This window comes from Pholis gunnellus, assembly GCF_910591455.1.
Source record: "Pholis gunnellus genome assembly, chromosome: 7".
NCBI lineage: Eukaryota > Metazoa > Chordata > Actinopteri > Perciformes > Pholidae > Pholis > Pholis gunnellus.
The window spans coordinates 11591601-11619306 of NC_136533.1; the positions used below are offsets into that span (position 1 = coordinate 11591601).

The 27706-nt window shown below is 43.8% G+C and overlaps 1 protein-coding gene across 1 annotated transcript; it reads right to left on the bottom strand.

Annotated features, from left to right (window-relative positions):
- Window positions 1–18: 18 nt before the first annotated feature.
- Window positions 19–16838, bottom strand: otud7a (OTU deubiquitinase 7A; the record flags this gene model as incomplete). Its single annotated transcript, XM_079162474.1, has 11 exons — window positions 16706–16838; window positions 14004–14189; window positions 13671–13889; window positions 11622–11723; window positions 10976–11103; window positions 10247–10359; window positions 8715–8842; window positions 8485–8634; window positions 3116–3230; window positions 1898–1982; window positions 19–1578 (listed from the first exon to the last, which is right to left on the bottom strand). Exons 1-11 carry the CDS (start codon window positions 16788–16790, stop codon window positions 19–21), a joined length of 2871 nt encoding a protein of 956 aa, XP_079018600.1. The 5' UTR covers window positions 16791–16838.
- Window positions 16839–27706: the final 10868 nt, after the last annotated feature.

Consider the following 27706-nt stretch of genomic DNA (forward strand, 5'->3'; position numbering starts at 1 on the left):
CTGAAGTGGCTGTGATGGCTATGCAGGCCTCTGCACTTTGCTCTCCCTCTCCCTGCGTTTCACCTCCTCTCTGTAGCAGTAGGAGCAGTAGTTGTCTGTCTCTGACCTGCCGTAGAAGGAGCAGTTCTCCCTCTTGCAGCGGCGCTGCTGAAAGCAGTACAAAGGGCTTCCAGAGCTCCGCCCTTTGGTTTTCTCTTGGTTGAGCCAGGTGTGAGACGAGTTGTCCTCATCCGCAAACTCCAAGCAGTCCTGAATGTCCCCCGCGTTGAATCCATTGGTGTAGGTGTGAGACTTGTGTTCGCCAGGCATGTTGTAGGACAGGGTCTCTATGGTGTTAACAGTGCGGACCCCGGACAGGCGAGCAGGGCTGTAACTCTGGGATGAGAGTGTGCGGTTCTGCTGGGGGTAGGTGGCGCATGTCTTTAGGGTGCCCACCACAGGCTTATAGGGGTCATCTTGGAAGATGGAGGATTGCATGTTGACATCTTGTAAGTGAATCACGCTGTGCCGCTGGATGGGCGGTGTATGGCTGTAGTGGGCAGACACAGGAACGGGCCCAGGTCTCTTAGCACCAATACTGGGGGAGGAGTAAGGCGCAGGGGCTGGGGCTGGGTGGGTGACATGGTGGGAGGCTGTTGGCGGGGTGAGAGGAGGGACTGGGACAGAGATGAGAGGGGCTGCAGGAGTGGGACTGTTCCTGCCCTGCATCTTGATACCCAGTGGGGGCTGGGAGTTGTGGTTGTAGGTGTGGGTGTGGTGGGGCAGGACGGGAGAGCAGCTCTCCGGTGGCGAGCTGTCCGATCTCTCCCTCTGGAAGACACTCTCATGCTCGGGCTTCTTCACGGCCACCTCGTTAGTGGCAGGCAGCTTCTTCTCGGCCTCCTTCCTCTTCTGCTCCTGCTCCTGGCTGAAGCGCTCCTGTGCGTTGGTCAGGTAGTAGCTGATCATCTCCTCGTGGAACTGGTGTCGATGGCTGGTGAGCAGGAGGCCTGCAAAAATGAACTTGCGCTCCCCCTGCATGGCAGCCCGCAGGATGTTGAGGCTGAGCTTGACATCGGTGCTGTATTTCCAGTTTTCCAGGGTCTTGTCTCTCGCTGCACTGTCCTGTCTCCCGGGGGGGGAGGAGCTGGAGGGTCCGTCTCTGTCTGTAGGGGATGGACTAGTGGCCTTCTCAGAGGAAGTGGAGCTGGCTGACTGGCCCGACTCCTCCTTGCTCCCTTTGGTTGTCTTAGACTCCTTTTTCTTTGTCTTTTCTCCCCCATTCTCCCCACTACGACCTGAGCCAGAGTTAGATTTGTTCATTTTTCCGTGCACAAGGCCACCCAGACCTCCCATGTTCTTCTTCAGCTTGATTCCCAAGGTTTTGCTGAAGCTACCTAGTTTGTTGGCTACAGAATCAGCCCGGCTCTTGTCTTTGTCCTTGCGCTGCTTGTCTTTGTCCTTCTCCTTGCTGGGCTTGCCGTTGTTGACGTTAGAGTTGCTGCCGACAGACTCGCGGTCAGAGTCCATAGACTCAGCAAGAGACTGGACATCCTCACCTGCAGAGGCTGTGGGAGACTCTGGCTGAGCGAGGGGAGCCTGCATAGAAATATACACAAAAACATACAGCAATGAATAAAACACAGAACATAGCAATAGCAATGAGGTCTCAGGGAAATTTCTCAGGGTCTCCCAAACTATTCTAGACAAATATCCCCCCAAAATATTTTAAAAAGTACTTTGTTGTCTGATTTTCGGTGATTCATAATCAGAAAAACCAGAGGAATTCCTGGGACTCTGACAGTAAATAAAACTGATTGATTGAACAGTATGTGGTTTCAAGAACATCTGGAATCTGAAATTTCTCTCGGGCTAAATTAACCGTGATGAACCACAAACATGTGTGAGAAAACGTTACCCTTGTTTCAGATGGAATTCGGATCCATGTTACATTCATGTAGTTGTGCAGCAGGTTGAGTTTGGCCTCAAGAGATAAGATGAGACTGTGGGAGAACATGTATCCACAATTAACAACAAGCAGTGATATAACACAGTTGACATTTTACCATTTTTCTTTACTTGAACCCAATGGCATATATAGCATATTAATGAAACTTTGAATGCTTGCAATGCATTACGGGTAATATAAAGAGGTGTTATTAGAAGTTTGAACATTCTTTCCATATATATCTGCATTGGAGCTTGTTAAAGGGACAGTTCACCCCAAAATCAGGACTACATATTTACCTGTAGTGCTATTTATCAATCTGTATTGTTTTGGTCAGAGATGCCTAGTTTTGGAGATATTGGCTGTAGAGATGTTTGCTTTCTCTTCAATATAGTGTGACTATATTACAGCTTGTGGTGCTCAAAGTACCAAAACAATATATTTGAAAACAGCAATATCTCTCTCCAGAAACATGACCCGGTCCCTCAACATAATCCACAGACCCTCGATCTACAGCCGCCAACGGTATCAGCGTGTAAAAAGAAGCGTGCGACGCATGCTGGGAATACGGTTGACAGGTGTAGTTTGGTTGACAGAAAATAGTTCCTACATGAAACTAGGTCTGTGTATTATCTTGAGTAACCAGGTCATGATGTCTGGAAAGAGGCATTGCTGTAGTTTTTCCAAATGTATTTTTTTTGGCGCTTTGAGCACCAAAAGCCGAGTGACATCTAGTCCCAATACACTCGAAAGAGGGCAGAAATCTCTTTGGCGCCATCTCTAAAAGTAGGCCACTCACAGCAAATATGTATTTTTAATTTTGGGGTGAACTGTTCCTTTAAATGATAAGCTGACCCCCTGACTGGCAGGAATGTGAAACAGAAACCCTTACATAAACTCTTTGTTAAACTCAGAGAGTGTGTTGCTGCTTTAGTGAGGCCATTCCTGGAAAACCCTATGGATGACTGACGTATCTCACAATTTGTTCTCTCTCTGCTCACTCTTTAAAGTGACCTGAGCTCGGAGGTCATATTGAGAGTTAAATCCTCCACATACAGCCCTGTGGGTAGACTAACAGAACTGCCTTGGCCTGCAGTTTTTCACCCTTCATGGGTCTTTCGTAGTCAGCGCCTCTGTGTTCTTTGTTGATAAGCATCAACACCCTGCGATATGCTCTCCAGGACTTACTTGGCTAGCTTGGTATTATCATTGTCGTCCCTCCCCCACTCCCAGTCCCTGCCAGGGTCCACGGCAAAATGGAGTGCCAGCAGCTTGTGCTCCGAGTCGGTCAGAGGGATAACAGCTGGAAGAGATGAGATTATCAGAAGGTTAGTTTGGGCTAGCTTTACCACAGGAGTCTATGTTGCACGCCACCCATTCTCTCACAAGGCCACCGTGGTGTCAGAGCTAACGTGACACCATACTGACTCACTAGAATAATGCCATGTTAATTATCCCAGATGTCTGTCAGCATGGGGTAAAGTATACGGTGGGTGCATTCTATCTGACATACATTTTTTAGGCAGAGAAGTAACCGTGACCAGTGAGTGTCACTCATGCTGACTCATCCAGACAGAGAAGGTCAAGAATGAATTATTAATTCTCAAATTGGTTCTTATTTTCATGGGGAATCTTTACTATCTGCAATGATAACACTGCAATATCTAGAGATAATACTAAGATCTTTGCTACAGCAAAGTCCAATGGGGCAAGGCAAAAGAGAAGAAAAAAACAACAGTTTAGTCAGATTATCTAAAACACTTTATTTGGCGGTAAATCCAAACAGAGTATACTTTAAATGTTGGTCATAATCCTTTGATTCACAGAAACAATGTGCGTGCACAACTATAAAAGGTCAAAGTTGAAGTAGGAAGTCAGTCTGTAAACTGTGATGAATTTACAACACACAGTTTGGGTCATAATTTTACCGTTTGTCTTTGTTGTCTCTTCCACATACATTGGGCTAACCTTGGTGTCTGCCTTGAGTGTTTTCTTTTTAGAGACATCCCAGACCTTTGCAGATACTTGGGTCAGTGCAGTGTTATCATTACCAGAAGGAATGATGGGCAAAATTACCAAAATAGGACCCAGGTTGTGACAAACTGAAAGCGTCGTCCCTTAGCTAAACTAAAGGATTATGTAGTCTGAGTTTGGCACGATGAGGCTGCTGCTTGGATTCACACTGAACCGAGCAGCTCTGCAGTTGTTCAGGGCTGTACAGGATGATTTAGTTTAGTAATAGAGTGCAATCAGACACGGGAGTACAGAAAAATTGAACGAGTGCTGAAATAATTTAATTCATACCCTGCTCATATGATCAGCTACTTACAAGCAGGAAGATGTTTTCTACATTATAACACTGGACAGAGCACATAAAACAGACACCCACCCGAGCTTCCTCTCGTGGGAGGCGTGCTTATATTATGTGCACAGTGCGGGCGTGTTTGTGTGTGAGTGCATGGCTGCCTTTTCACAACAAGCGTGTGAGGACGACTAGCTAGACCCCACTGGCCCACATGACAGCTCTCCTCAGGCTGCCTAGTGTGGGGGCTGTTGTCCGCATGACAGCAGAGAGAGGCAGGCTGTTCAGGCAGAGGACATTCCAGCCTTCACTGTCAGCCCCAGATGGAAGATACAGTCTCCTCCCTGCCTTATCAATTCTTCCACTGCTATTGGGCTGCTCTGCTCTGCAGGCTTCATGCGGACACAGACACGAGCAGCAACGGCCCCTCCCGTGTCCCCGATGAAACTGCAGGTCAAACGCTCACTCTTTCCCTCTCGTGTCTCTTCCTGAGTGCCGATGCATGGGTGCAAAGTGCACTATTAATCATGTGTGTCAAAATAGTGTTGATACATGCATAGTGATGATGCCGTACGTTTTTGAAACAGAATTAGTGCGGCCACACCCATGCTGGCAAATTTAACACTGCAAACATGATCACTTATTGGTATGTGACACCATTAGTCGCTACGCAAACAAATTCCGACAGCTGAGTAAATACATCACTAATAGCGGTGCTGACAAACTTGTCCTAAAATGTCAAGGTTGCCTTTGCGTCATACCTGTAAATTGCGATGCATTTTACACCATCTTCCAAAAAACAAAAAAAAAGCATGCCTAATGCCTGTAGCCACAGAGACAAACAGTAATGAGAGCAGTGGCATTGCGGCGAAGGAAACTGGGAGAAAAAAAAAGAGTGGTTTTCTTAAAGAAGGGTCTTTCCTAGAACACTCTTGCCCAGAAAAATTCAGTCATAATCAAAAACACACACGGACAGACCGAACGCAGTTAACCAGCTCCCACTCAGTTCCCACTTAGGGTCATGCAGCAGGCAGCGGAGGTCTGTGAGGTGACGTGCTGGCTCCCACGATGCAGCTGTCCTCCTTTCACGCCATTCCAAACTGCTGTGTGTGCTGTTGTTCCCACTTGGGTCCGGTCCAGATTTCAGAGATTCAACACTGCCAACATGGAGCTCTGGGGGACTAAAGTGTTCTGTAATGTATTTACTATCCCTGTTGGCAGCCTTGTTTTGTTGTCCTTGAATGACCGATTCTCATAGCTTATGCATGGATGACATCATAGCCCTCCGCGCTATGCGAGCTGTGTACTCAGCAACATAGCTGCCAGCCTGCCTCGCTCAGTTTGCATCTTTGATTCTGAGGAGGACTTGGGTGTAACCTGTGAGGAAACAGCTGTTGGAAACGAGGTAGATAACCTTTCTAAGCATGCATTCACATGATTTGATTGCTTTTTGTAGTTTGCACAAAAATAAAATGTACAAGTATATCATGCCTTGTGTCATGAGAGCAGAATAAGAGAGGATTCTCTCTCCTCGTTTACCCCTTTCAGAGGACAAACTCACCAATTACAAGCCTTTATTCACAGCAGGAACAGTGAGCCAATGTTTCCTCTGTTTGCAATTCAAGAACAATTTGTGCTGTCTGGAAAATGCACAAATTTGAATCCTTGACTTTGGTCACTCAGCCCAGCTGCAGATTTAAAGGACTCAATTCAGCAGACTAAACAGCAGTCATGCATATAAACAAGCCTGAGCTTTCTTTTCGCCACAGATTTTAACAGCAGAACCATGGTGGTAATTACAAGAGCATCACATTTGAAGTAACATTTAAAACAACAACAAATAGCATTTTAATTCAGACTGCCATATTGATTTAATTACGCCGACTGCATGGGGAGAAATACACTGGGTGTCTTTAATAGATAGAGAGGTAGAACCTGGTTACACCGCACTGTTATGTAGGTGGTCTTTGTGTAAAAGACGGCCATTGACTTCATTCAGATGGGTGTTAGGGGGTTGACGATGGGATGCCAACGAAAACCTGGAAGTGTTTTGGTACTGGGACCAGAGCTTGAAATAGCTCCACCGTGTTTTAGCGGTCCATTTCCACTCATACATCGTTTAACCACAGGAGCACAAACAAGCTGATAAAAGACATTGCCAACGGCGTCTACTGAGGAGCCAGTCATTATCACACAGCAGGTGAGCAGCAGTGGGCTGATAGAAAACACATAGAAAGCTCTGGATTCACCCGACTACCTTACTCAGGAAAAAAAACTTGACTGTGCGGTTGGGATGTTCCCAAAGGGACAAAAATGAAATAAAAGAAAGTTTTGATCCTTAGCAATAACCTCTGACTTTAGACACCCCTCCCTTTTGTTTTGTTTTTCATGCAAGCCGGCCATAAAAGGGTCAGTATGCGTGATGTGTCAGTGTGATTTAGAATCGGGTTACTGAGGGGTGACTTCGTTATAACCTTCCGTACAGACGGCTGATAAAGAGCCAGTATTCTAGCCCAGCCTCTGGCACCTGAATACACACAGGGCCAACAGCTTCTCGGATGCTCTTCACTGTGCTGGGGGAAACTGAGACCAAGCCTCTACCTGAGACGTCCGCACACTGGCCTGACTGTAAGCAGAGAGGATCGGTTTGTTGAGGCCCCAACACGAGACCCTGCCCATATGTGGTGAGGGCTTAGGGGCCGGCTGGCGCTGCTCCGTCCTAATTGGCAGTGGAAGATTAGGTCTGTCTGTCTGTCTGACCCTCTGACTGTCTGTCTGGCATTTGTTCAGCGATATAAGGCAGCATTGTACCATTTCTTAAAATTCAGAAACACACATTACTTATAAATATCAGACAAAACAATAAAACTACACCTCTTACATACATAACACATGCAGAGAAACATGCCAGGAGCAGCACAGATTTGTGTCATTGCTGTGTAACATGATTCATCACGTGACATACAAATGCACCAAGCTAAGCATGAAAATGTTTTCATAACATCTTGGAGAGAGAGAGAGAGAGAGAGAGAATGCAGACAAAATGCACTCTGATTCCTATCGCAGGACACAGTGTACCAGAATGAAAAAGTAGAGTCATGCAGTGGTGTAGTGGTCTAGCTACAGACGGTTCTTTGGACATATGCACCACCTGGTGGACGAAACAGAGAACCCCCTCTGCAACACTAAAACACCCAAATAAATAAAAGTGGGTGTGCTGAATAGTTATGTGCTGTGGAGTAGGCTGCCTTTCATCCCTGATGTGCTGCTGGCATTAAAAGGGAATGATTTCAGGGCAATGATTGCATGTTAGTAATCATGTCTGTCTGCTAAGTCTGCAGTGGTCGTACCCAGACTTAATAACTAGGTTGGTGTTTACATGCCGAGAATAGGAAACGTACATGCTCAGAAAAGCACAAGAGAAGGAGGAAGACAGAGAGAGGAAGAAAGAAACAGTTTGCATAAGTGTATCTGTGTTTGAGAGTGAGAAAAAGGGACGGAGTTGGCCGGCAGCCCACGCGAGTGACAAGTGAGTTCCACCCACTGAGTCAGATAAAGAAGAGTGCCGTGACTACCAAGACTGGTTGTCAAGGAGATCCACTCTATTTTGTCAATTAAAGGAACTCCATGTGAAGATTACTCAGACCTCGAGAATAAGCAACACATCCGGAGTGGGAGCACAACAAGACCAAAACAAGAGTCACTCACACCAAATGGAAAATCCACACCCCCCCTCGCCACGACATAACACAATCAATATGCTCTACGCAGCACCGCATCACAGAGCCCTGTGAAAGAGGCAAACCATAAACAGTAAACTACTGTAACTATTCAAACAGTGACCTCTGAGAGAGAGAGAGATGTAGATACACAGCAACATACAATTGAATGGTTTGATCAGTAAGTCAGAAGAAGTGGCCTGCTGTCCACTTCCCATCCACGTTGGCCACTCCCTGGTTCCTGCTGTCAACTGGCCTGCTTTAATAATGGAGCACAGGTAATTAGACTGCTGTCTCATACATTATTCACCTCGAGCAGGACAGGCAGACCACTCGCCCTCATTCTTGCAATCTACCCACTTAAAGTTAAACCAGAGACTGCCTAACTAATGCACATTACAGCAGGAGACACTTGGGATTTCTGAAGAACAGGAGGTCAAGAAAAGGTTCACATCCCACATTCCAATCTGCATATGCCTCCAGATTTTTCTGTGGACATTATATAAGTGGTTTTGTGATGATGCACAGTTGCTTACATTGCTCTCGCTGCTGGTCTCTCTGCTCCATGGACACCAGCGCGGAGAAGTGAGCCTGATCGTAGGCTAGGACCAGAGGGGAGCAGTGGCAGCGGCTCGGAGGAACCTCCAGAGGCAGATAGAGCCCTCCAAACGGGATGGGAGCAAACGCTGGAACACCACACCTAGTGTCAGTACATTGCTTATCCTACTGTAATGTAAAAGTTCAACGCAAGATGCGGTCAGCCTACCGTCTCCTCCTGAGTCTCTGAGCATGGTGTCAGCCACCACTACAATTGGCCTGCGTAACACGTGGGCCAGCACAAACACATGGAACTCCTCCAGACTCTCATAGACCGGATCCTCAGAGTTATCCACCCTGCAACAAAAAACAACAACAACAACCATGTAACACAGTGGGATCATGGGATACTATGACAATTTCCTGACTTGGAATAGACGGATGCAAAAACATCTGCCAAAACAGTAAATGTCATGTGCCTGCGTGATCTAACCTGATCCATTTTGCCCTCTGGCTACCTTGAACAGACTTGTACAAAGATCCATCTATTCGTACATGAGATTGAATGAAAGAGAGCAGGAGAGATAAAGAGGGAGAGAGGGTGAGACCGAGAGAAAAAGCAGAGGCAGAGCTATCAAGGCATGCAACCACCAGGGAACCAGAGGATGTGCAACAATTAAGTTGTCAGCCATACAAACAGCCACGCTGCCAAATTCACTCTAATAAAGAGCCTCTTAATATGTGAATCCCACTCATCCTATTTAGGGGCTCATCTCACACTAGGACCATCAAACGTCCCTGACCTGATTACTGTATTACAGTCTAACTCAATGAGAGGTTAAAACCACCAGAGTAAATGAGTAAATTGTGGGGTATTTTCAGTGATAGAGGGCTTTGTACTGGACAAGTCAACGCTGGCGAGGACAAGCTAATTAACGCAGTTATTAAATAGTTTTCAGATGCTGCTGTCACACGGAAATAGCCGTTTGCATGGTTTCTCACGAGGTTTTTTAAAATGTATCTTTGAAGTCAGCACTGAGCGCAGACAACCACAACCTGATTAGATCACATGTTATGCAAGTGAATTACATTTCAACAGCAGACGCCTTGGTGAGTTTTTTTTATTTCCATCATAGTTGTTTTTTTCTCTACCAAAATAGCTGCTATGCCTATCGTGTACATAAGATAGTATGAGTGATAATATCAGTGAAAATGGAAACAAGAGACAAACCACAAAGTTTCTGTGCGTAGGAGGAGGAAACTACAGTTAGTTTCCAATCTGCCTCTGTAGCCTATGATAAACCCACTGTTACGCTTGTTTATGCATCGTGTGTGTGTTTGTGTGTGTGGGGGGGGGGGGGGGGGGGGGGGGGGGACGGACGACAATTGATTACTACCGATGGCAGCCAGTAGATGGCACAGTCTCACACTACAGCTTCAACAATGTTATTAAATCAAGGAGTCAATTTAAAAGTACTAGTGGGAACAATGAGTTTCCCTGACAAATCCATCTAAGTGAGAAGGTCACTTTTGTTTTAATTGTGGGCCTCCTGCGGTGTTTCAACGTAAAAGCCATTAAAACACAGCAGGAGAGTGTAATGTGTGAGAGCTGTGCAGCTCACTACGGCTGCTCCGTGTTGTTCCACTCTCCATCTTATACAATGACTACGGAGCAAACATTGCTGGATTCTGGTTGAAGGGATTTAATATGCGTTGTGTTTTGGGAGTAAAATGGGGATAAATGTGAGTCAAACTGCTTACCCTCCACTGGTGTTGCCGTTTTTGCTGAGGTGAGTGCGAGGCTCACTGGAGGCCAACTTCAGCAGCTCGTTCCACTCTCTCTCCCACTCCTCCTCAGTGTACACCAGCCCCGACTGCACCAACACACACACACACACACACACATAGAGAATTTCTAATAAATCACCCACACAATCCTTATCATTATTCATCATAATTAATCTACAAAGTTATATCCAGAAGCTTTGTGCATCTACAGATGTGGATATTTTTTGTCATATTTTTCCCGGTAATGGATGAAAGATGAAAAAAACAGACGGGGATTATGCGTAATTAGAGAAAGGTGGATGACATGCAACAAACCAGGATGCTGGTTTGTTACATGGGATGCGTCTCAGATCAGTGGGCCACCAGAAGGCCCGAGGCATTTTTTAAATATGAGCATCTGGACTACTTCTTTGCCTGAGCTATCTTTGGTGACACCGTTTTTCTAATAGATTGGCAAATACTTTAATCCATGAACATCAAGAGAAGGGAGAGGAAGTGCAGAGGATTTGACAGTATTAACACTGCTACTAATGCACACTTGGTATCATCAAAAGACTATTTTCCTCGCAGCAAAAATCCAAATGTGCGACCCAGCAAGGAAGCTAAAATCAGGTTACATGTGGCTTATCCCTTCGCCTGCTCTTATGGATGTGTTAATGCTATCATTCGTTAAAGTGGATGTGATGCATTTACTCTTCCAACCTCCTTGTTCTGTTGGGTTTGCTGCCACCTCCACCTCCTCTTCAGAGCGTCTCTCTCCGCTCCGCTCTTCATCATGGTATACAGGGATTTCCTCAGCATCAGGTCTCTGTCATGGAAGCCCCACATCCCTGATTGACACAGATTCAAGACACCGTTACTGCTTGTTAAGATTGAGGACATAAAACAACAACACAGCCATTGCACCAAACTATATAATCATTATGAGAAAACCTCAGCTCTTTAACTTCCGGTCTAAAAATGTCTTTCATCACTCATCAAAGGACCTTAGTTGTCTGACTGTCAGTGTAAATTGCATTAGCTCTGGTGCCTCGGACATTGACAGCTCCTGCTCCAGTAGTCCTCACACTGGGAAGTCAACAACCTCCTTCGGCAGGGACCTGAATAAACTGTGAATCCACTGAACCCTGCAGCTGACAGTTTCCTGCAATGTATAGGTCACTTATCTCCCTCCCTCCCTTCCTTGCTACCTTTGCTCTTTCAATCCTCCTTTCCCACTCCCTCCTCTAGATTCAGCAGCTGTGACGCAACACTGACACTGTTAATAGACAGATGTCTTGCACAGTTGTTATGGATGATATGGTAATATCATGTGTTAGATATACTCCAGTGTATATGAGTCGCTCACCTAAAGAAGCAGCATGCAGAAGGCAGTTCCCGTCCCCTGTGGTGGCCAGAGGAAGCAGCTTCTTACAGCTAGTGCACATGGTGGACCACCAGTTCAGACGACCTGCAGACACGTACAATATTATTAGACCATGAATTCTGCACAAAACTAAGAAACAGAAGGGAGCAAATACCTTTTAGTGTCAATCCATTTTCAAGTCAATGTTCTCTTAATTTACTCAAATTGAAATGCAGAGACAAAAAAATGTATTCGTACGTTTCCAATATAATGTCTAATTGGGCTTTACGGGGCCAAAGCAACATTTATTCCTAACCCAGCCCAGCATCTCTACGAAGAGGAGAATACAATCTACGAAGAAGAAGTCGCAGCACATAAGAAAAACAGAAAAACTTTGGGAGAGGCAATTCCAAGAGAGATGTTTATTCCACGGGCGACTGGGGATGTAACAGGGGCCATAGGTGATCAAATGAATGAACAGAAACGTGCTAATTTATCAATAATAGAAACATAACAATTTTAGGTTTACAGCAAGTATATTTTAGATATAGCAAGAGCAATAAAATAGATAAATAAATAAATGAGTCTCGGGTCCATAAAAAGCTCTATAGCTTTTTAAATTATTTATTACATTGTTACTTTATTTCTACAAATGAAATAACTTGAAATGAGTGTCATTTTGAGTGTAGTTTATATCCTGATTATATTATTATAGACATGGGATGTATTTAACCATCTTGTGAAAAGATTATTAATGGCTGCTTTGTATTCTGTTTCTAGTCTAATTGGTCCTTTCAGATTCTGTAAAAAACATCTCCGTCAGGAATGCACCACAGATATCTACAGCAGCCTTCAATTGTCCGTCACCACTGTTTGCCACCTTGTTACTCAAATGAACTGTAAACTTAATGTCCTCCAGTCTCACACTACTGGAGCAGGTACCAGTGATGGCCCAATGAGAACAATTAGCCAACAGGCATAATTAGCTTCATTAGCTGAACTTTGAAGGCAATGATTAGCACAGGCCATATGCTTTGCACACACACTCAAATACCCAGCAGTCTTTCAAAAACCCACTCCGAGGATCTTCCTCCTCAGCCTGACTTTTACAGTATCTCCAGTTTCTGCTCCATCACCGCCCTGCCAGCATCCCTGAGGGAGAGACGACTGCTTCGCAGCCCCGGGCACGGCACACTGCTTTACTGCAGGCAGCCTCATCGCTCTGAGCCTGGGGTGATCTGACTGCATCATTTATTTAACAACAGTAAACACAGAAGAAGCTCTGAATGATTTACCCCTCAGTGTGGATGGGCTCAAAATGCAGATGTTTTGCATTTCTCAATTTTGTTAGATATTAAGTTAATTTTCTTAAAACTTGGACTACTGTTACATCCCAGTTTGTTTAATGATGTTATATCCATGAATGATTCATGTGCTGGTTGATATTCAACCACCCATAAAGGGAGGCTAATACTAAGCTGGTTGTTGTAATTTATTTTACATCTTTTTATTTGCAGAGATACATATTTTATAGTATTTATAGATTTTCTGGTTGGACTGTTTAAAATGTATTCACAATACTAGACACATTCTCTCTTATTCACTTGTTTATGAAATACAGAAATATGAAAGTCAATATATTTAATTGTCCTGATCTTCTTTTTGGACGACTGTTGCCAGAATTTGAACAGAAATAGGCGAGAAAGGCTTTACAGTCTCTGCAGTCTCTGTGTGAGAAAATCTGCAGGAAGATTTGAAACTTCACTAACTAGTTTCTCTCCGTTAGTTCAAAACTGAAGCTGGGAGATGAATCCTTTGGGATCCTGGATGCTTTGAATTAGTTGTTGTCGTCTTGCTTCCAGATGCTGCTGCTCTGTATCTCTACTGACTTTCAATGTTATTTTCTCATTGCTACTGCTTTGTGGGCCTGCTGCATTTCAGTGTATTCTAAATCAAGAACATGCACAATATTCTGTTACATATCTCATATCAGTAGTGGGAGAAGCACTATACCAGAACGTATTGTATAATATTATATCCTGTATTACTCACCGGCCTGCTCCAGAGCCATCATGGTGGACTGCTCGATCAGGTCTCTCTCTATGAAGCTCCTGAAATCCTCGCTGTACACGCTGAGATCTGGTAGCTGGAATGTGTAGATGGGCATCTCAAGAGGGAACTGCTCGCTGGTACACTCATTGGCCACCTGCAGCCGCGCCAGCGAGACGATAGCAGAGCTGGCGTGGGAGATCCCGCGGGACAGACGCTTCTCTAGAGGGGAGAAGAAGCGAGAATTGCATGGATGAGTGGGAAGCGAGTGAAGAAAAGACAAAACTGGTGGGGGTCATTGGTGGTGGCAACATGGTGTTGAGGGAGCCCTCGTACCTTGTGCATTGTCCTCCTGCTTCTGTGCACATGGCCTGTCGATCTTGCTGACATGGTTGGGCGTGTCACGTGTCTCTGGCTGCTTGTAGTAGCGGCCCTCGTTGAAGACCTGCGGCAGGTTGGCAGTGTGGACCTGCCTGAGCTCCTCATAATCATTCAGAGCAGCACTGAGGTCCCAATTTTTACCTGCGGGACACAAACAAAAGGTCTGGTCGATTGCACATCAACACTGATTAAAAATATCAAGAATGAATATTGTGTACGATTATTGAAGGGTATCATATTTTTGTTTACTAAATATTATGTTCAATATTATGTTCAACAGGACATTTTTCGCTGCAGTTTACAGTAAAAAGGGTGATCTCATGTTGAATAACTCATAATATGCTCCCAATAGTAGAAAGGGAAGAAAGACATGAAATGCAAAAGGGCTATGCATCTGCAGATTTTTGGATTACTGTCTTTCTTCTAAAACTAATTCTGATAAATTCCCAGCTCTTTACAAATACTAAATAATGAGCCCCAACAATGATGGTATATATAGCCCATATGGAGCAATGCTGTACATAGTCTGAGTAAAACATGCTGCATCATAAGAAGAATAACTGGAGGTTGAGGTTGGGTGGTGCCACAACAATGAAGACGCTGAGGGAAGACAGATCATTTAACAGAGTGACAGCAATATCCTGATGTGCAGGAGGGACCCACACACTGGTAACACATGCACGCCATGAGCACACACACACACACACACACACACACACACACACACACACACACACACACACACACACACACACACACACACACACACACACACACACACACACACACACACACACACACACACACACACACACACTCTTCCTGTCCTCTGGGTGTTGTCTCTCTAATAGAGATCCCTTCCAGGTTTGAGAGAAACAAGTCGAGCCTCAGTCTTATTATAAAACAGTGTGCCTTCTCATGACGCCACAAGAAATATCTGCAGTCTAGACAACTCACATCACAACTGCAGACATTCAGAGGGTTCCTGCATGTAATCTGAGCATGTTTGTGAGACAGGGTCCATTAATGGACTCCCTTCGTAAGAGACCTGGAGGAAGTTGTCTTCTTCCTCACTTCCAGACATGATGATTTTCTGCAGTCTGAACATGAAACCTAGCACCACTAAACCCCGTCTCTCGCGGCGATCAATGCAAAACGGGTTCTACTTTATTGAGCTGCACAGATCCAGGAATACAACTTAAGGTCCAGCAACATAGCCACCCAGCACCTAATGCATGTTCTTTAAATGCTTCTACATTAGCCTACTATTACTGTGGCATGGAAGGCATTGTTTCAGCTCCTTCATTTTTAATGGCTGCCGTCAGCAAAAGGAACGCTGATAAATTCATCTGCAGTGTGAGCGTGCATCATCCCTATCTATTAGAAACACAGCAGCTTTACTAAACTCCTTTTTCTCATTTAAGGACTGTGAATTAAACCAGGTGCACGGGCGGATTTGAGGGCAATAGAAGTCCATCTTTATGAGCAAGCTTTACTAACTATCTGATTATTTTAATTAAACGAAATCTCCTAAATTAGTTTGTTAACCCTTTTTCCTATTCTAAAAATTAAAAAACCCCAGAACACAGAAAATGTCCTGGTTGTTAATAAATGTATCCATAAAGGTCCAAACTAATTCTTCAGTACATAAACCAGCCTCTAGGGGGAAGCACCACATGTTGCGCTGTCATATGACTCAGACCAAGGGGGTCACAGCTGATTGATGCAGGTCTGGAGAGCTAAGCTAACACCAGAGAAAAGCAGCAGGCGTGACACTGAAATAGGACATCCGGGCCCACGTCTGTCTTGTCTGAGTGCTGTGTCTTGTTTGGTGTCTTGTTAGTGTCCCTGTGGCTTTGTGCCAAAGCCGAATCAGAAAAAAAAAATGACTGAAGGGGAGGGAGAGACAGACACCCAACACTTTAATTCTTTTATCAGACTAGACACCAGCTGCATAATAAACATGCAGAGACAAAAAAAAAAAAAATTCCAGGACGCACTCTACAAGGATTTCATCCCCTAATGGAAGTCTGATTTGTGTGGAGCATGCTTTTATTCCTGTAAAGTAGACAAAACTGGATCTAAATTAAGAGTTCAGCATTTCTTTACTGCAGTTTGAACAGCTGCTTGAGTGCAATGCGAAATCGTCCGAGACTGAAATTGCTGCAAAAATCGGAAATAAAAACACAAACCTCACTTGACTGTCTCAAGAAAGCCAATTCAACTGACCATCAACCAGCTTTCTGTTGCCGTGTGCACTTTTTCTCTCCTGTTTTTTTCCCCCAAAGTGGCCCTGTATGTAAGCTATACAAGTGCCAGTAGCACTCTGCTCCTCAATGAGTTCCAATGAATGGGCACAAAGCTCTCCCTGGGGAGTGCACTCGTAAAACCGTCACACTGGCCTCTAAATCAGCAGGCTGGCTCACTGTTACAGGCCCAACTCCTCTCCTCCCCTCCTTTGTTTCCTTTCTTTTCCTTTCCCCTCATTTCCTCTCCTCTTCTGTTCTTCCCTCTCCTCTGCCCGCTTGAGTGCAACCGCAGCACAACAGGGAGCAGCTGATCAAAACACAAATTCCCCACATATTGAGTCTTTTATACATAACAGTTTGCTTGATAGCCTCGAACCTCGGAGGTGCAGGACAGTTTGGGTCTCTTACCTTCCAGCAGGTCTCTTGCCAGACCCGGTTCTGCCCCTGTGGACCGAACAAAGTCTGACAGGACCGCGTCCATGTCCAGAGTCATGTGATCATGTGTGTGCGCTGCCCAAGGTGCAGCGGTGGCCTTGGTGGACGCCAGCCTTCACGTTGTCATCTGGAAAAAGACACCATTTTATAGTAAATCCATTTCAGCGACACTCTTAAAAACCCATCACTCACTAACCTTGTGAGAAATCAGAGACGGGGCGGACCCTCTCTCTAATTCTTATCCCGGCCAGCAGTCTCGGCCTGCTTGTACTGAGGTGTAATGCTTAGAGCTGAAAGTACATAGTACTGCGAACAGCACTCCACTCCCAGAACTCCTCCCAGCTCTTGCTAACAGTCATAACATAAAATCCAACAGCAAGGATGTAATATCAACAATACGACCAGAGGTTGTATCCAGGACACACCTGCCTCTCTCCAAAGCTTTTGGCCCACCGCCCATGACGTAAAACAAACACTAACCCTCTTCCTGCCACTGAGTGCCAACCAGGGGTTTCTGGGTATGATCCAGTATCTTGAACCACATGAGCTGGACAGCAAGGACGGGTGCCTAGCAACTGTTTGTGGAGCGATTCAGTGTGATGTTATTTAGTATGATGCTAGCTAGAGAGCAGGTTAACAGCGCGGCTCTAATGATCAACAAGCGTTCCTTTGTTAGATCTTAAATATCACTTCTAAGATGCACAAGTGTTCCCTCCCTCGGCCCATGGAACGAATGAGCCCATGCATAGCTTTCATTCCTCTGGAGGCTGTGTGGGGGGGCCGAGGAACGGAGTTCAGAGCGTTGTCAGTGAAGAAACAAACACCCACAGGTTTGCAGCTCTGACACCGGGGCCTCTGTGTGTGCAGACCGGAGGTTTGAAGGCTGCTCAGGTCTGTGGCTTTGACCTAAAGAGGAGTGAGAGCATGCTGCAGACATTCTGATACTCTGCCCACATCGCTGAGCTGTAAGCACAGCTCCAACTCTCCCGTTTCCTGCTTCTGAGACGGACGAGCATGAGTGGATAGGACATGGCAGCATATCTTTAACTGACCACGACAGGACAATCTCAGAATCTCTCGGTCAGTATTATCATCACATGAAAATGAAAAGCTCGCGACAAAAAAAGAAAAACAGACAGCTGAGCACTGCTTGATTATTGGCATCAGAGAGAAAATATCTTTGTTCAAGACCCAGCGACTTTAGTCTTTATCATATGCATTATTAATGAGTCAAAGCCGCACTTAAGCTGTAGTTTAGCTGACCTACTTACTGTCAGCCACTTGCATTGTGTTGCATGTGCTGGAGCGGTCACAACCAACGGTTTGTCAGAGATCATGAGATTGGGATTGATACACATTATGTTATTAGATCAAAGGGGACCTCTAATGTATCGCTGGAGGAGAAGATAGTTTTCTCTTTATTGGCACTTCTTTCTTAGAAATGAAATAAATGTTTATGACAACAACATGTCACACTTCTTACAGGAAATTCAAAAGACAAAAACAACATATGTGCACATAATTACACTGTCTAGAGGTCATCACCGAGTACAGAATAATAGGTGAAGCGAGTCACAGGAATAGCTCATGACCTCATCGTTTCCCTGAAGAACAGCCTTATTCAGATCGCTTTCCTTGAGGGAGGTAGTTATGACTCAGAAACACCCCAACGCATGTTTTTCTATCTGACGTACAGCCTGGGAATGTCCAGCTTCCCTTTAATCATAATGATCATTTGCATATTTGTCACACACATGACGTATCCGGCTTCTACAAACGGCATTACAGCAGCACAGCGAACTAGAAAAAAGATCTACTTTAAAGGATTGACGTTTGTCATATTTGTCTTATTCTTAACAAATGGCACGAAAAGACCAGAACCAACAATGCGTTGGTCCATCTATTAAAACGTTCAGACTCTGCTGCGATGCTCAGGCCCAAGACTATTTGTTACAACTTTATATTTAGTAACATTTTATTTTTATAAAAGGACAACTGGGCAAAGTATTCTCTGAAAATGTTACTCTAATACGAGTAAATCAGACACACAAGAATATTTATGGCACCAGGTGCAGTGGTCAAATGTAAAGAACAATACTAAGGTACTGTACTTATGTACAGAGAGGTACTTGTACTTTTTACAGTATATATTGTGTGCACTACATTTATTTGACAGCTATAGTTACTTTCCTTAAGATTGTAGAGTATTTTTGGTATTACTGCATTTACTTCAGTATAAGACTGACCAGGACAACGTATATGTGGGAATAGACAGTGCCTGTTCCATCTTAATGAAGGAACATGTTACCAAGTGCTGCAGTGTGGCTCATTTGTGTTTTTAGTCAACAATGGAGGTTTGTGCCACAGATGTATAAATTAGTCCTCGCATACACAGACAGCACTACATAATAGGATCAACTCATTGTTGGTTTTGGTCTAGAGAAATATTGAATACCTCTAGCCTTATCCATTCAGTGTTATTTAGCAGCTGTCAGCTACAATGTGGATGACTGTGATTCAACTGCTTTCTGTTAGTTATGACACATACTTTCTGTATTTTTGCTGAGGGTTGTTGAAAAGCCATCTGATGACCGTGGGACTGTCAGGACCAGACGCAGCTCTAGTCCATGGCTTCAGAGGCCGCAGAGGAGAGGAAGACACCGGGGAGGCAGAGAACCCTGAAAAACACACACACACACACACATATGGAAAGTTATCACCCTGAAACAGAAAGTTATGGCCCTTAGTTCTGATCGACTGAGCTCAATTTGAAGCTGCTGTAACACACCCGACGGACACACACACACACACACACCTGTGACTGCATCAGCGTTAATATGCAAATTAAAAAATTACCCCTCAGGCCATTACTTTCATCATGTGTCATTTAGAAACCACTTGGCCTACTGACTATTCATCAGTAGAGCATTGCTCTTGAACAGCCAACATTTAATCATCGATTGAAAATTAAAGACTAATCTTTTTACAAAAATGTGAAATTACATCATTGATATCATGCTTGAGTACTTTTAGAACAGGGTTTTAATCTGCCTTGTGATATGTGTAACTACACCACTCAGCTGTTGTAAGAGCCCTATAAAGCTGCCTAACTTCTTCTTCATGACCATTTCCTTAAACAGCTGAAAAACAGCCTGAAGTTTCGGCAGCAGCTGCACTTAAAAGCAGCACCGTTTCCTCTAAGGCCGCACCTTCTGAAGGCGTAATCACATTTTCAGCTTCTCAAAGTAAGATGCAGATGTTTATGTGACACCAACACTGACGCAGGAAAGAAAGTGCAGCGCTAGCCTCACGATCTTTGCTTTTACGTAACAAAACGCAAACACGCTGATGCCAGTAAATGCGGAGGAGGTCACTGTACGAGTCGCTGTGATCCAGGATGATCCTGCATGATACAGCAGGCAGAGAGATGAGATTATCAGTGTGTGGAGACGAACGCACATGGAAAACCGAGAGAGATGAGTGTGAGAGCAGCCACACAGAGCAACAGAGGATATTCTGCCACTACCGACTCCTCTCTTCACCCTTTCAGCAGAACACTGCCGAGGAGTTAGCGTCAAAGCCCTCCTAAGTGGGACTGAAATATCCTTCAGTGCCATGCATAATTCACACGAACAGTAAAAATGTCCACATACTGTATGTGTCCTCTGTTTGTGTGTACAATCTATCACAGCAACGTTAACCACAGCACTATTTGTTACCTTTGAAATCAGAGCAGTTCCTCACTTAAAATGACAGCAAGTTGAGCAAATGTTAGTGCAAATTTGATGCTGACTATTATCCATGAGTTATATTATAGTAGTTATATAGTTATATACTATCACTACTTCAACCATCGCTGCTAGGCCGACATGTTAGTGATGACTATTACAAATGTAATTAGCATGGCAGGAAATAACACGAGAATATTCCACCTGAGCAGAAGTTACTTGACTAGTGTTGTCCTCGAGTAAAGGTCACATGACTTGAGTTGAAAAAAGATTTTCCTAAAAGTCAGAATGAAAAGCCCATGTAAGTTTAAAAATTATAATTACGTCCCATTTGGCAGACACTCCTAATGGGCATTGTAGTTCGGCGTATTGCTCAAAGACTCTTCATCACTTGGCGATAAAGAGCTGGGGATCACACCACCAACCTTTTGAATGAATGGCTTAATCGCTCTATAGCCTCCTCCTGTATGAACTAAAATACTACAATAACTATACTGTTGGCTTCGCTGTCATTTTGTCATTAGTAAAATACATTTACCAAAGTACTGTACTGTACTAAGTACAACCCTGAGGTACTTGTACTTAACTTGCGCATTTCCATTACTTTATATTTCTACTTCTCCACATTTCAGGGGGGAAACTTGTACTTTTTACTCCACTACATTAATCTGACAGCCGTAGTTACTCGTTACCTTTCAGATTCAGATTTTACATGTCAAACATGTGATCCGCATTCAAAATATGTAGCATTGTTATAGATTAAACTAGTAACTATCCAACAACATAATTATATAACGCTGACACGAGCTATTGCAGAAACATGTACATTTGCATGGACAAGTACATTTTATCAGCAATACGTCTTTAAATTTACTCAAGTGAAGTTTTTAATGCAAGACTATTACTTAATGACTACTATTACACCCGAGAGAAAATACTTTATCACAAAAACCTGTGAGTAAAAGGAGAATAACCGATTTTAGAGTATATCAAACGGCTCTTGAAAATGCTGCTCAATTACAATATTGAGAGTACACACTGTGTGTTTCCACACCTGGTAACTGGTCGGAGTGTGAACGCTACTAACTTTGTGTCAGAAGTGAACACACGATGTTCACTGCAGGCTGCATCTTTGATCTTGTGGCGTCAACAACACAAGCACTTTTACAGTTTTAGACCGCGAGGAAAACGTGCGGCCTTGCAACCATCAGCTACGGACTCATTTTCTCTCTGATGTTTCTACTTTCGGTCTTCCTGTTACACAGCTGAGCAGCAGGCGTATTAGTAATTAAGCAGAGTCAAGTTGTGTAGTGTCCTAACTGTATTCACAACAGCACTCAAACACACTGCGTCTTTTGCCTCCTATGGTCCGCTGACCCATGAGCATTCTGCCCGCAGTCCCTCCGTATTTACAAGGGCCCGTTTGTAGACAGTAAAAGACAGACAAAGGAATTGTTTCTTAATCATCCGACTGCACAAGCACTGGAGGACGGTCCACTGACTTCTCCTTCAACAGCACTGGTCCACAGACACTGCAGCTATACAGTATGACATTCATATCAAATTATTTAGCCTTTAGCATCAGACATGACATAAACGAATCACCTACATGCCAGCTCAAATACATTTTTCATAAATAACAGCTGTAATTTGGATGCAAGCATGAAAGCTGGACCGACTGTTATAAATGAGGCCCCCGGGGGAGCTGTTGGATGAACCCCACTGAGAGCCGTACATTGCTGATGGTTAGACATTTAAAATGTAGTATCTGTGTTTTGGGTATACGACTATTACCTCTTTACTAAATCAATCATTAGCAACTGTCAATCAAGTCGTACAACCACCACAAGACAATGAACCTACCTCTGTGAATTCTGCTGCAGGCTGTTTAAATCCAATTAACCTTCTCTCACCGATCTCTTGTGAAACAATAAAAAAAGCCAACAGACACAGCTGTTTTTGACTCTGCCTCAAAAATAATTAAATGCAAAGCCACCCTACACTATGCATGCTAATGCTGCATAACAACTCCCCACCCACTACTTCCTTTTTTATGTTGAACGCTATTTGAAGACTCACTACTTTAAACCACCAGTACACCAGTTGGCTGATTAGAACGTGTGAAAAGACTCACAGTGAGTGGCTCTACAAGACCAAACAATGAAAACTTGGAGCCTTTACTCCGAGAATACTTCTGAATGTCGCACAGACGATGACAAATGATGCACAATTGCTTTCCATCGTCACAAGCTCATTTGCTACAGATTTTCTTTTCCATAACGTCCACTGTTAAATGCAAATGTGCTATTCTTTCCATGATGTACATGTATATACGTAATCACATTACAGTAACAGGATGAGTTATAGATGAGATAATTGTCTCCATCGTGAGCCATGATCGCCCACATGCAAGGCAGATACACAGCAGGTGGGAGGTGAACATACTGTACAAACACTTACACTCTAAAGACTCTGGTCCAGCAGCAAATCCTATACGTGCACACCAATGTTAACAGCAGGGTATACATTCTCTTAGATAAGCTTTAAAAGGCAGCTCCTTTTTTACGGCTATTATATTCAGCGAATGTGAGTTTATGTAGATGTCAGAGTACAAACGCTGATGCTGTCAAGGAAAAAACTTACAAAAAAACTTTACACCGTTATATCATATTCATTTGTGTTCGATGAATTCCAAGAGTCTATATTTTAGTCTATAACCTGCCTTGTCTGTTTCTACTTAGACTTCTGTTTTCCTCCATTTGACAGAATGCCTTCCATGATCCCAAAAAACACAGCTTCCAAAAGAGAGCTTAGCATGCAGTATGCTGTCACAATATTACGCTATTTTACACACTGTTCTGGTCGTTTCAGGCTGCTGTCAATGAAGAAATTGGCATCTGTGGTATCTCTTCTTTTATGGTGTAATTACTTCTGTATGATTGTTGAAAGTAAAATATGTTGAGATATAAGCACATCTAAGAGCCTGATATCCCAACACAAAACTACCAGTCATTCTGTAAGTAAATTGAAAATGAAGTCCTAATAAACACGAATGTGGAAATAACGTTGCATCAGGGCACACTGTCTGGTCCAGTTACACTGAACAAAATGCAAGATATTTTTCTAAGCATTTAAGTTGATTAGTGGCGTTGAAAATCAGACAACATATGAATGAGACATCTCAGTCACTGATTCAATGCATCCTTCTTGTGGAGGACTCGCTCACTTCACAGCTTAGTAGGTGGCACTAGTCCAGAGATCCAAAAGATCTTTGAAACATGAAACATGAGCCTGATCAACAAAATAGTGGCAAGAGACCTGTCCAGCAAGGGTTGGACAAAAGACATGGGCTTGTTGGTAAAACACAAATGAAGTTACTCAAACCTCATGTAAGTGTGATCCCTTCTCTGCTGGAGAGAATATTTTGGATTCTTCCAGGCAAGAGAAGGAAATCGTACGTTCTGGCTTGGACATACGGCTCGGTCGAGCCAATTGTGGCTTCATCACTAGTGTGTGAGCTGAGCTGCAGTTAGCAGGGCCAAGCACCAACTGGCTTAAACTGCTGCGTTCAGCACTGGTAGATAAACACCCTATGATCCCCGTCTCCAGAGCACATGAGGATGTGTGTGTGTGTGTGTGTGTGTGTGTGTGTGTATGCAAAAACACTAACTATTGCATGTTCACTACTCATTCTGCCCTCTGTGTGTTTCCCAAACTCAGAGCCAACAGAGCAAGTGCTGCAACAAAGGGCAGCCAAAACACAGAAGACAGTTAATAAAAGATGGCATTCATTCTTATCCAGTACTTATTCACAAGCCTGTGCACAGCAAAATGTCAAACCACCCTCTCAGTTATGGTGAGAAGAAAAATGTCTGCTTTTTCCTAAAACAATTGCTATTTGCTCTTTTAATATACAACGAGATGGAAACACTAAAACCACACGGTTTCAAAACAGTGTTGTTGCTCTGTTGATGTCATCGAATAAATAAAGTTGTAAAAAAATACAGCAATTCGATACACTTGTTACATTAGACTTGGGGTAATTGTATGTTGGAGGAACAAATGAGCACAATTCAGCGGAAACAGATCATTTCCACCTTGCATCAGTACCGAATAATCAACACAATCCATTAGCTTGCTTCATAACACAGCACACTTAAGTGGCATGGAACATTCATGTAATGGGATATTATAATGTCTCACCAAACTACAAACTAAGCACTTCAACAATTTCAAAGTCCTTGCTTGACAGCGCAAGATTCAATCAGTGAATTTCAATGCAGACTGGAAGCTCTACTTGCTATTCAGCCTTCATATCAGTCCGTCAGTCAGCCTCAATCTCTGTCCCTCCTCCTCTTGCAGTCACAATGGCAAGCTTGTACTTGTGGTGATTGTGTATGTGCCTCACCAGTGCTCAGGGCAGCAGACGTGCGCATGTACACGGTTATACGCCGCCATCGAGACGATATTATAGGCGGGCCTGTGTGTATGTATGACGTGTTTCAATCAGTGCCTGGGACGACATGTTCTCAAGCGAGAGCTCTTCACCCTGCACCAGCTCATCAAATTAAGCCATTTTGATTCCTGAGAGCTCCATCTACGTCAGTCTCCACCTGGGAGTGTGCCGAATCACTCCTTCTCCATCCATTATGCTCTATTAACTAGTGGGACTTCCCCTGCCTTTAGGACCTACAGATGGCATTTATTTGCTGTGACCTGACATCCTAAGAAATCAACGCTGAGCCCCCGCTTCCAGTGGCAAGAAGATGGAGAACAACAGCGGGAAATGCAAGACTGTGAAGAGACAAACACCAACGTAAGGCACAAAGAGAGTGTAATCAAGCCATGCACAAGCACTGACAGACACTCCCACAAAAAAACCTTTTCCTTCTTAATCCTTCCTAACGTTAAAGAAAAGCCAGACGTCTGTGCAGCGGCCCCTCACATGCTGCAAGAAAGATGCTGCTGGAAGCAATAATGTCACTTTGCATCTCATTGCTGTGCTGCACACTGCCAGCACAGCATATGCATGGAGGGGGAGAGTTGTTGTCAATTTGCACGAAATGCATCATTGCATTAATATTTGAGGCAAATTTCAATTAATGCTGCTGTGGACAGCATAAGCACTACACTGTGTACCTGAGGGACACGAGTGTTCCTAGAAAAACCTTTAGGAGTTTAGAAGCACACGCTATGAATTTGCCATCAAAATGAAGATTTTACGACTTCACCTGTGTTTTTTTATTATCTACAGACGCCAAAACGACAGGATGCACATCATATATCCTGAATGCAACGTTCAATATTGACACAACAAGCAATGCATCCATGTAACAAAGCAACTGATAATTCTTCTGTCTGACCTTACTGTGAAGTCAGACCTTCAGAGCTGCGGCTCGGCTGTCTGTGCAGCGTGCACCCAAACAAAGAGCTGGTTGCTGAGGGAAGCAGAACAAGATCGTAACCCCTTAAAATGTCAGCCCCCCTCCAGCCCCCCTACCACAGCGGCCAATACCTCTTCTCCCGACTGGCTTCTTTTTCGACAGAATGCCACGAGCAGACAGCTGTGAGTAGAGACCAAAGAGGAAGGTTCCTGCGTTTCTGTTGATTTGAAGAAGACAGAAATGACCACGCTGTGGATATAAAGGACACTCAGCAGCCAGTGCAAGGTGTATTCATGACATGGATGAAAAAGGCAGTTTCAAGCACAGAAGCTAGGAGGTTGCAGACAAGAACTGCTTGCTATCTGAGTACGTATCTTCTAATCCCACGTGAGATAAACAGACCAACTAGCTGAAACCAGCTGGTATGTCCTATTTGAGTTTGTGCTGAGGGAGGGCGTCCTCTCAAGTGTTGAACACACGGAATCTTTTGCTTTCTCCTCGCCAGCTCAAAGACCTATATGTGGCCTGGAGATCTATGTATGATAGTGGATCGATATGCTCTATCTGAGGGGTTGGAATGTAACTCTACATGTATATTTTTACATCTAAGTCGAAAAGATGTATACAGTAGATTAAAACGATGTCTCCTCTGAATCCACACACACACACACACACACACACATATAGTAGCTGAGATAAGCAGCAGCAGCTATACAGTACTTCATGTTCTCTTGTCAACCTGATTATTTCATTTTGGTACCATGGAGAAAACCCCCCCACTAAAACAGCATTTACTGCAAAGCAGCGCACAATGTCAGGTTCGCTAGATCACCTCCTGCAGTAGCTTTTTTTTTTTTAAAAAGAAGCATCTGAGATGTACAGAAATATCAAGGAACTACAGTAATTGTATTCAGCTGAAACTCTGCTTCAATCACAGGGCGGCTATGATGCCCTACAATGATTATTATCTGAACACATCCAATAAGAAAGGAAATGCTGAGAGAGATTGTTTTGACACCCGTTATATCTCAGAGTCCACATCTCACCATATCTGTATGTACAGTGTTGGATTGACTGTATGTGTGGGTACACTCATGTAGGTGGAGAGGGCAATATCATAACCTTGTTCTCAATTTAGTATCTGAAGAAAAAGACATGAAAACCCATAAACCAGTAGGTTGCCGATTAAAAAAAACAAAAGGATCTTTATGGCTAAACCACAAGAATGCTGTGATGATCTTTCACCACTTTTGTTCTAGTTACCAATTACCACAAATACTGAATGGGTTTATTGCTTCCTTCAGTCAGCAACTGCTTTCTGGGGTGTCCTTTAGCAATGGACCAAGACCCATTAGAGGTCTACGTAGTAAAGAGATAAGGCAGGTATTAATGATACTTATTGTAGGTGAGTGCAGTCACTAAGAGGTGGATTAATAATTATAGTTATGCCTTTAGTAATGTTAAAAAGGCCTCCTATAGTGGTACGCTCCGTCCCCCCTGTGAAGTTCAGGAAGATGCTACACAGTTTCTGAATTTCAGTATTGAGGTCAATTAAGTTCCAACACAGGTGTTACTGCCTTTGTTTTTGACTGTTTGTGTGCATCCATCGAATCAAACCACACATTTACACCAATAAATACATGCACAAAGGCATCGTGTTGCACTCAGTCTGTCAAACCACTTTTCCCGAAATACATTTGCCTTTCTGGAACGTCTGGATTACTTGTGACTTGATCGGTCACTTCAGTGGTGGACTGGAAGTAGATCAGAGAAGTCTTTTTAGGTACTAACTTTTATGTACAATGTCAATGAATCATTACATGCTACTGTAGTTTTTCCTCACCTTTTGGGAGACATGGATG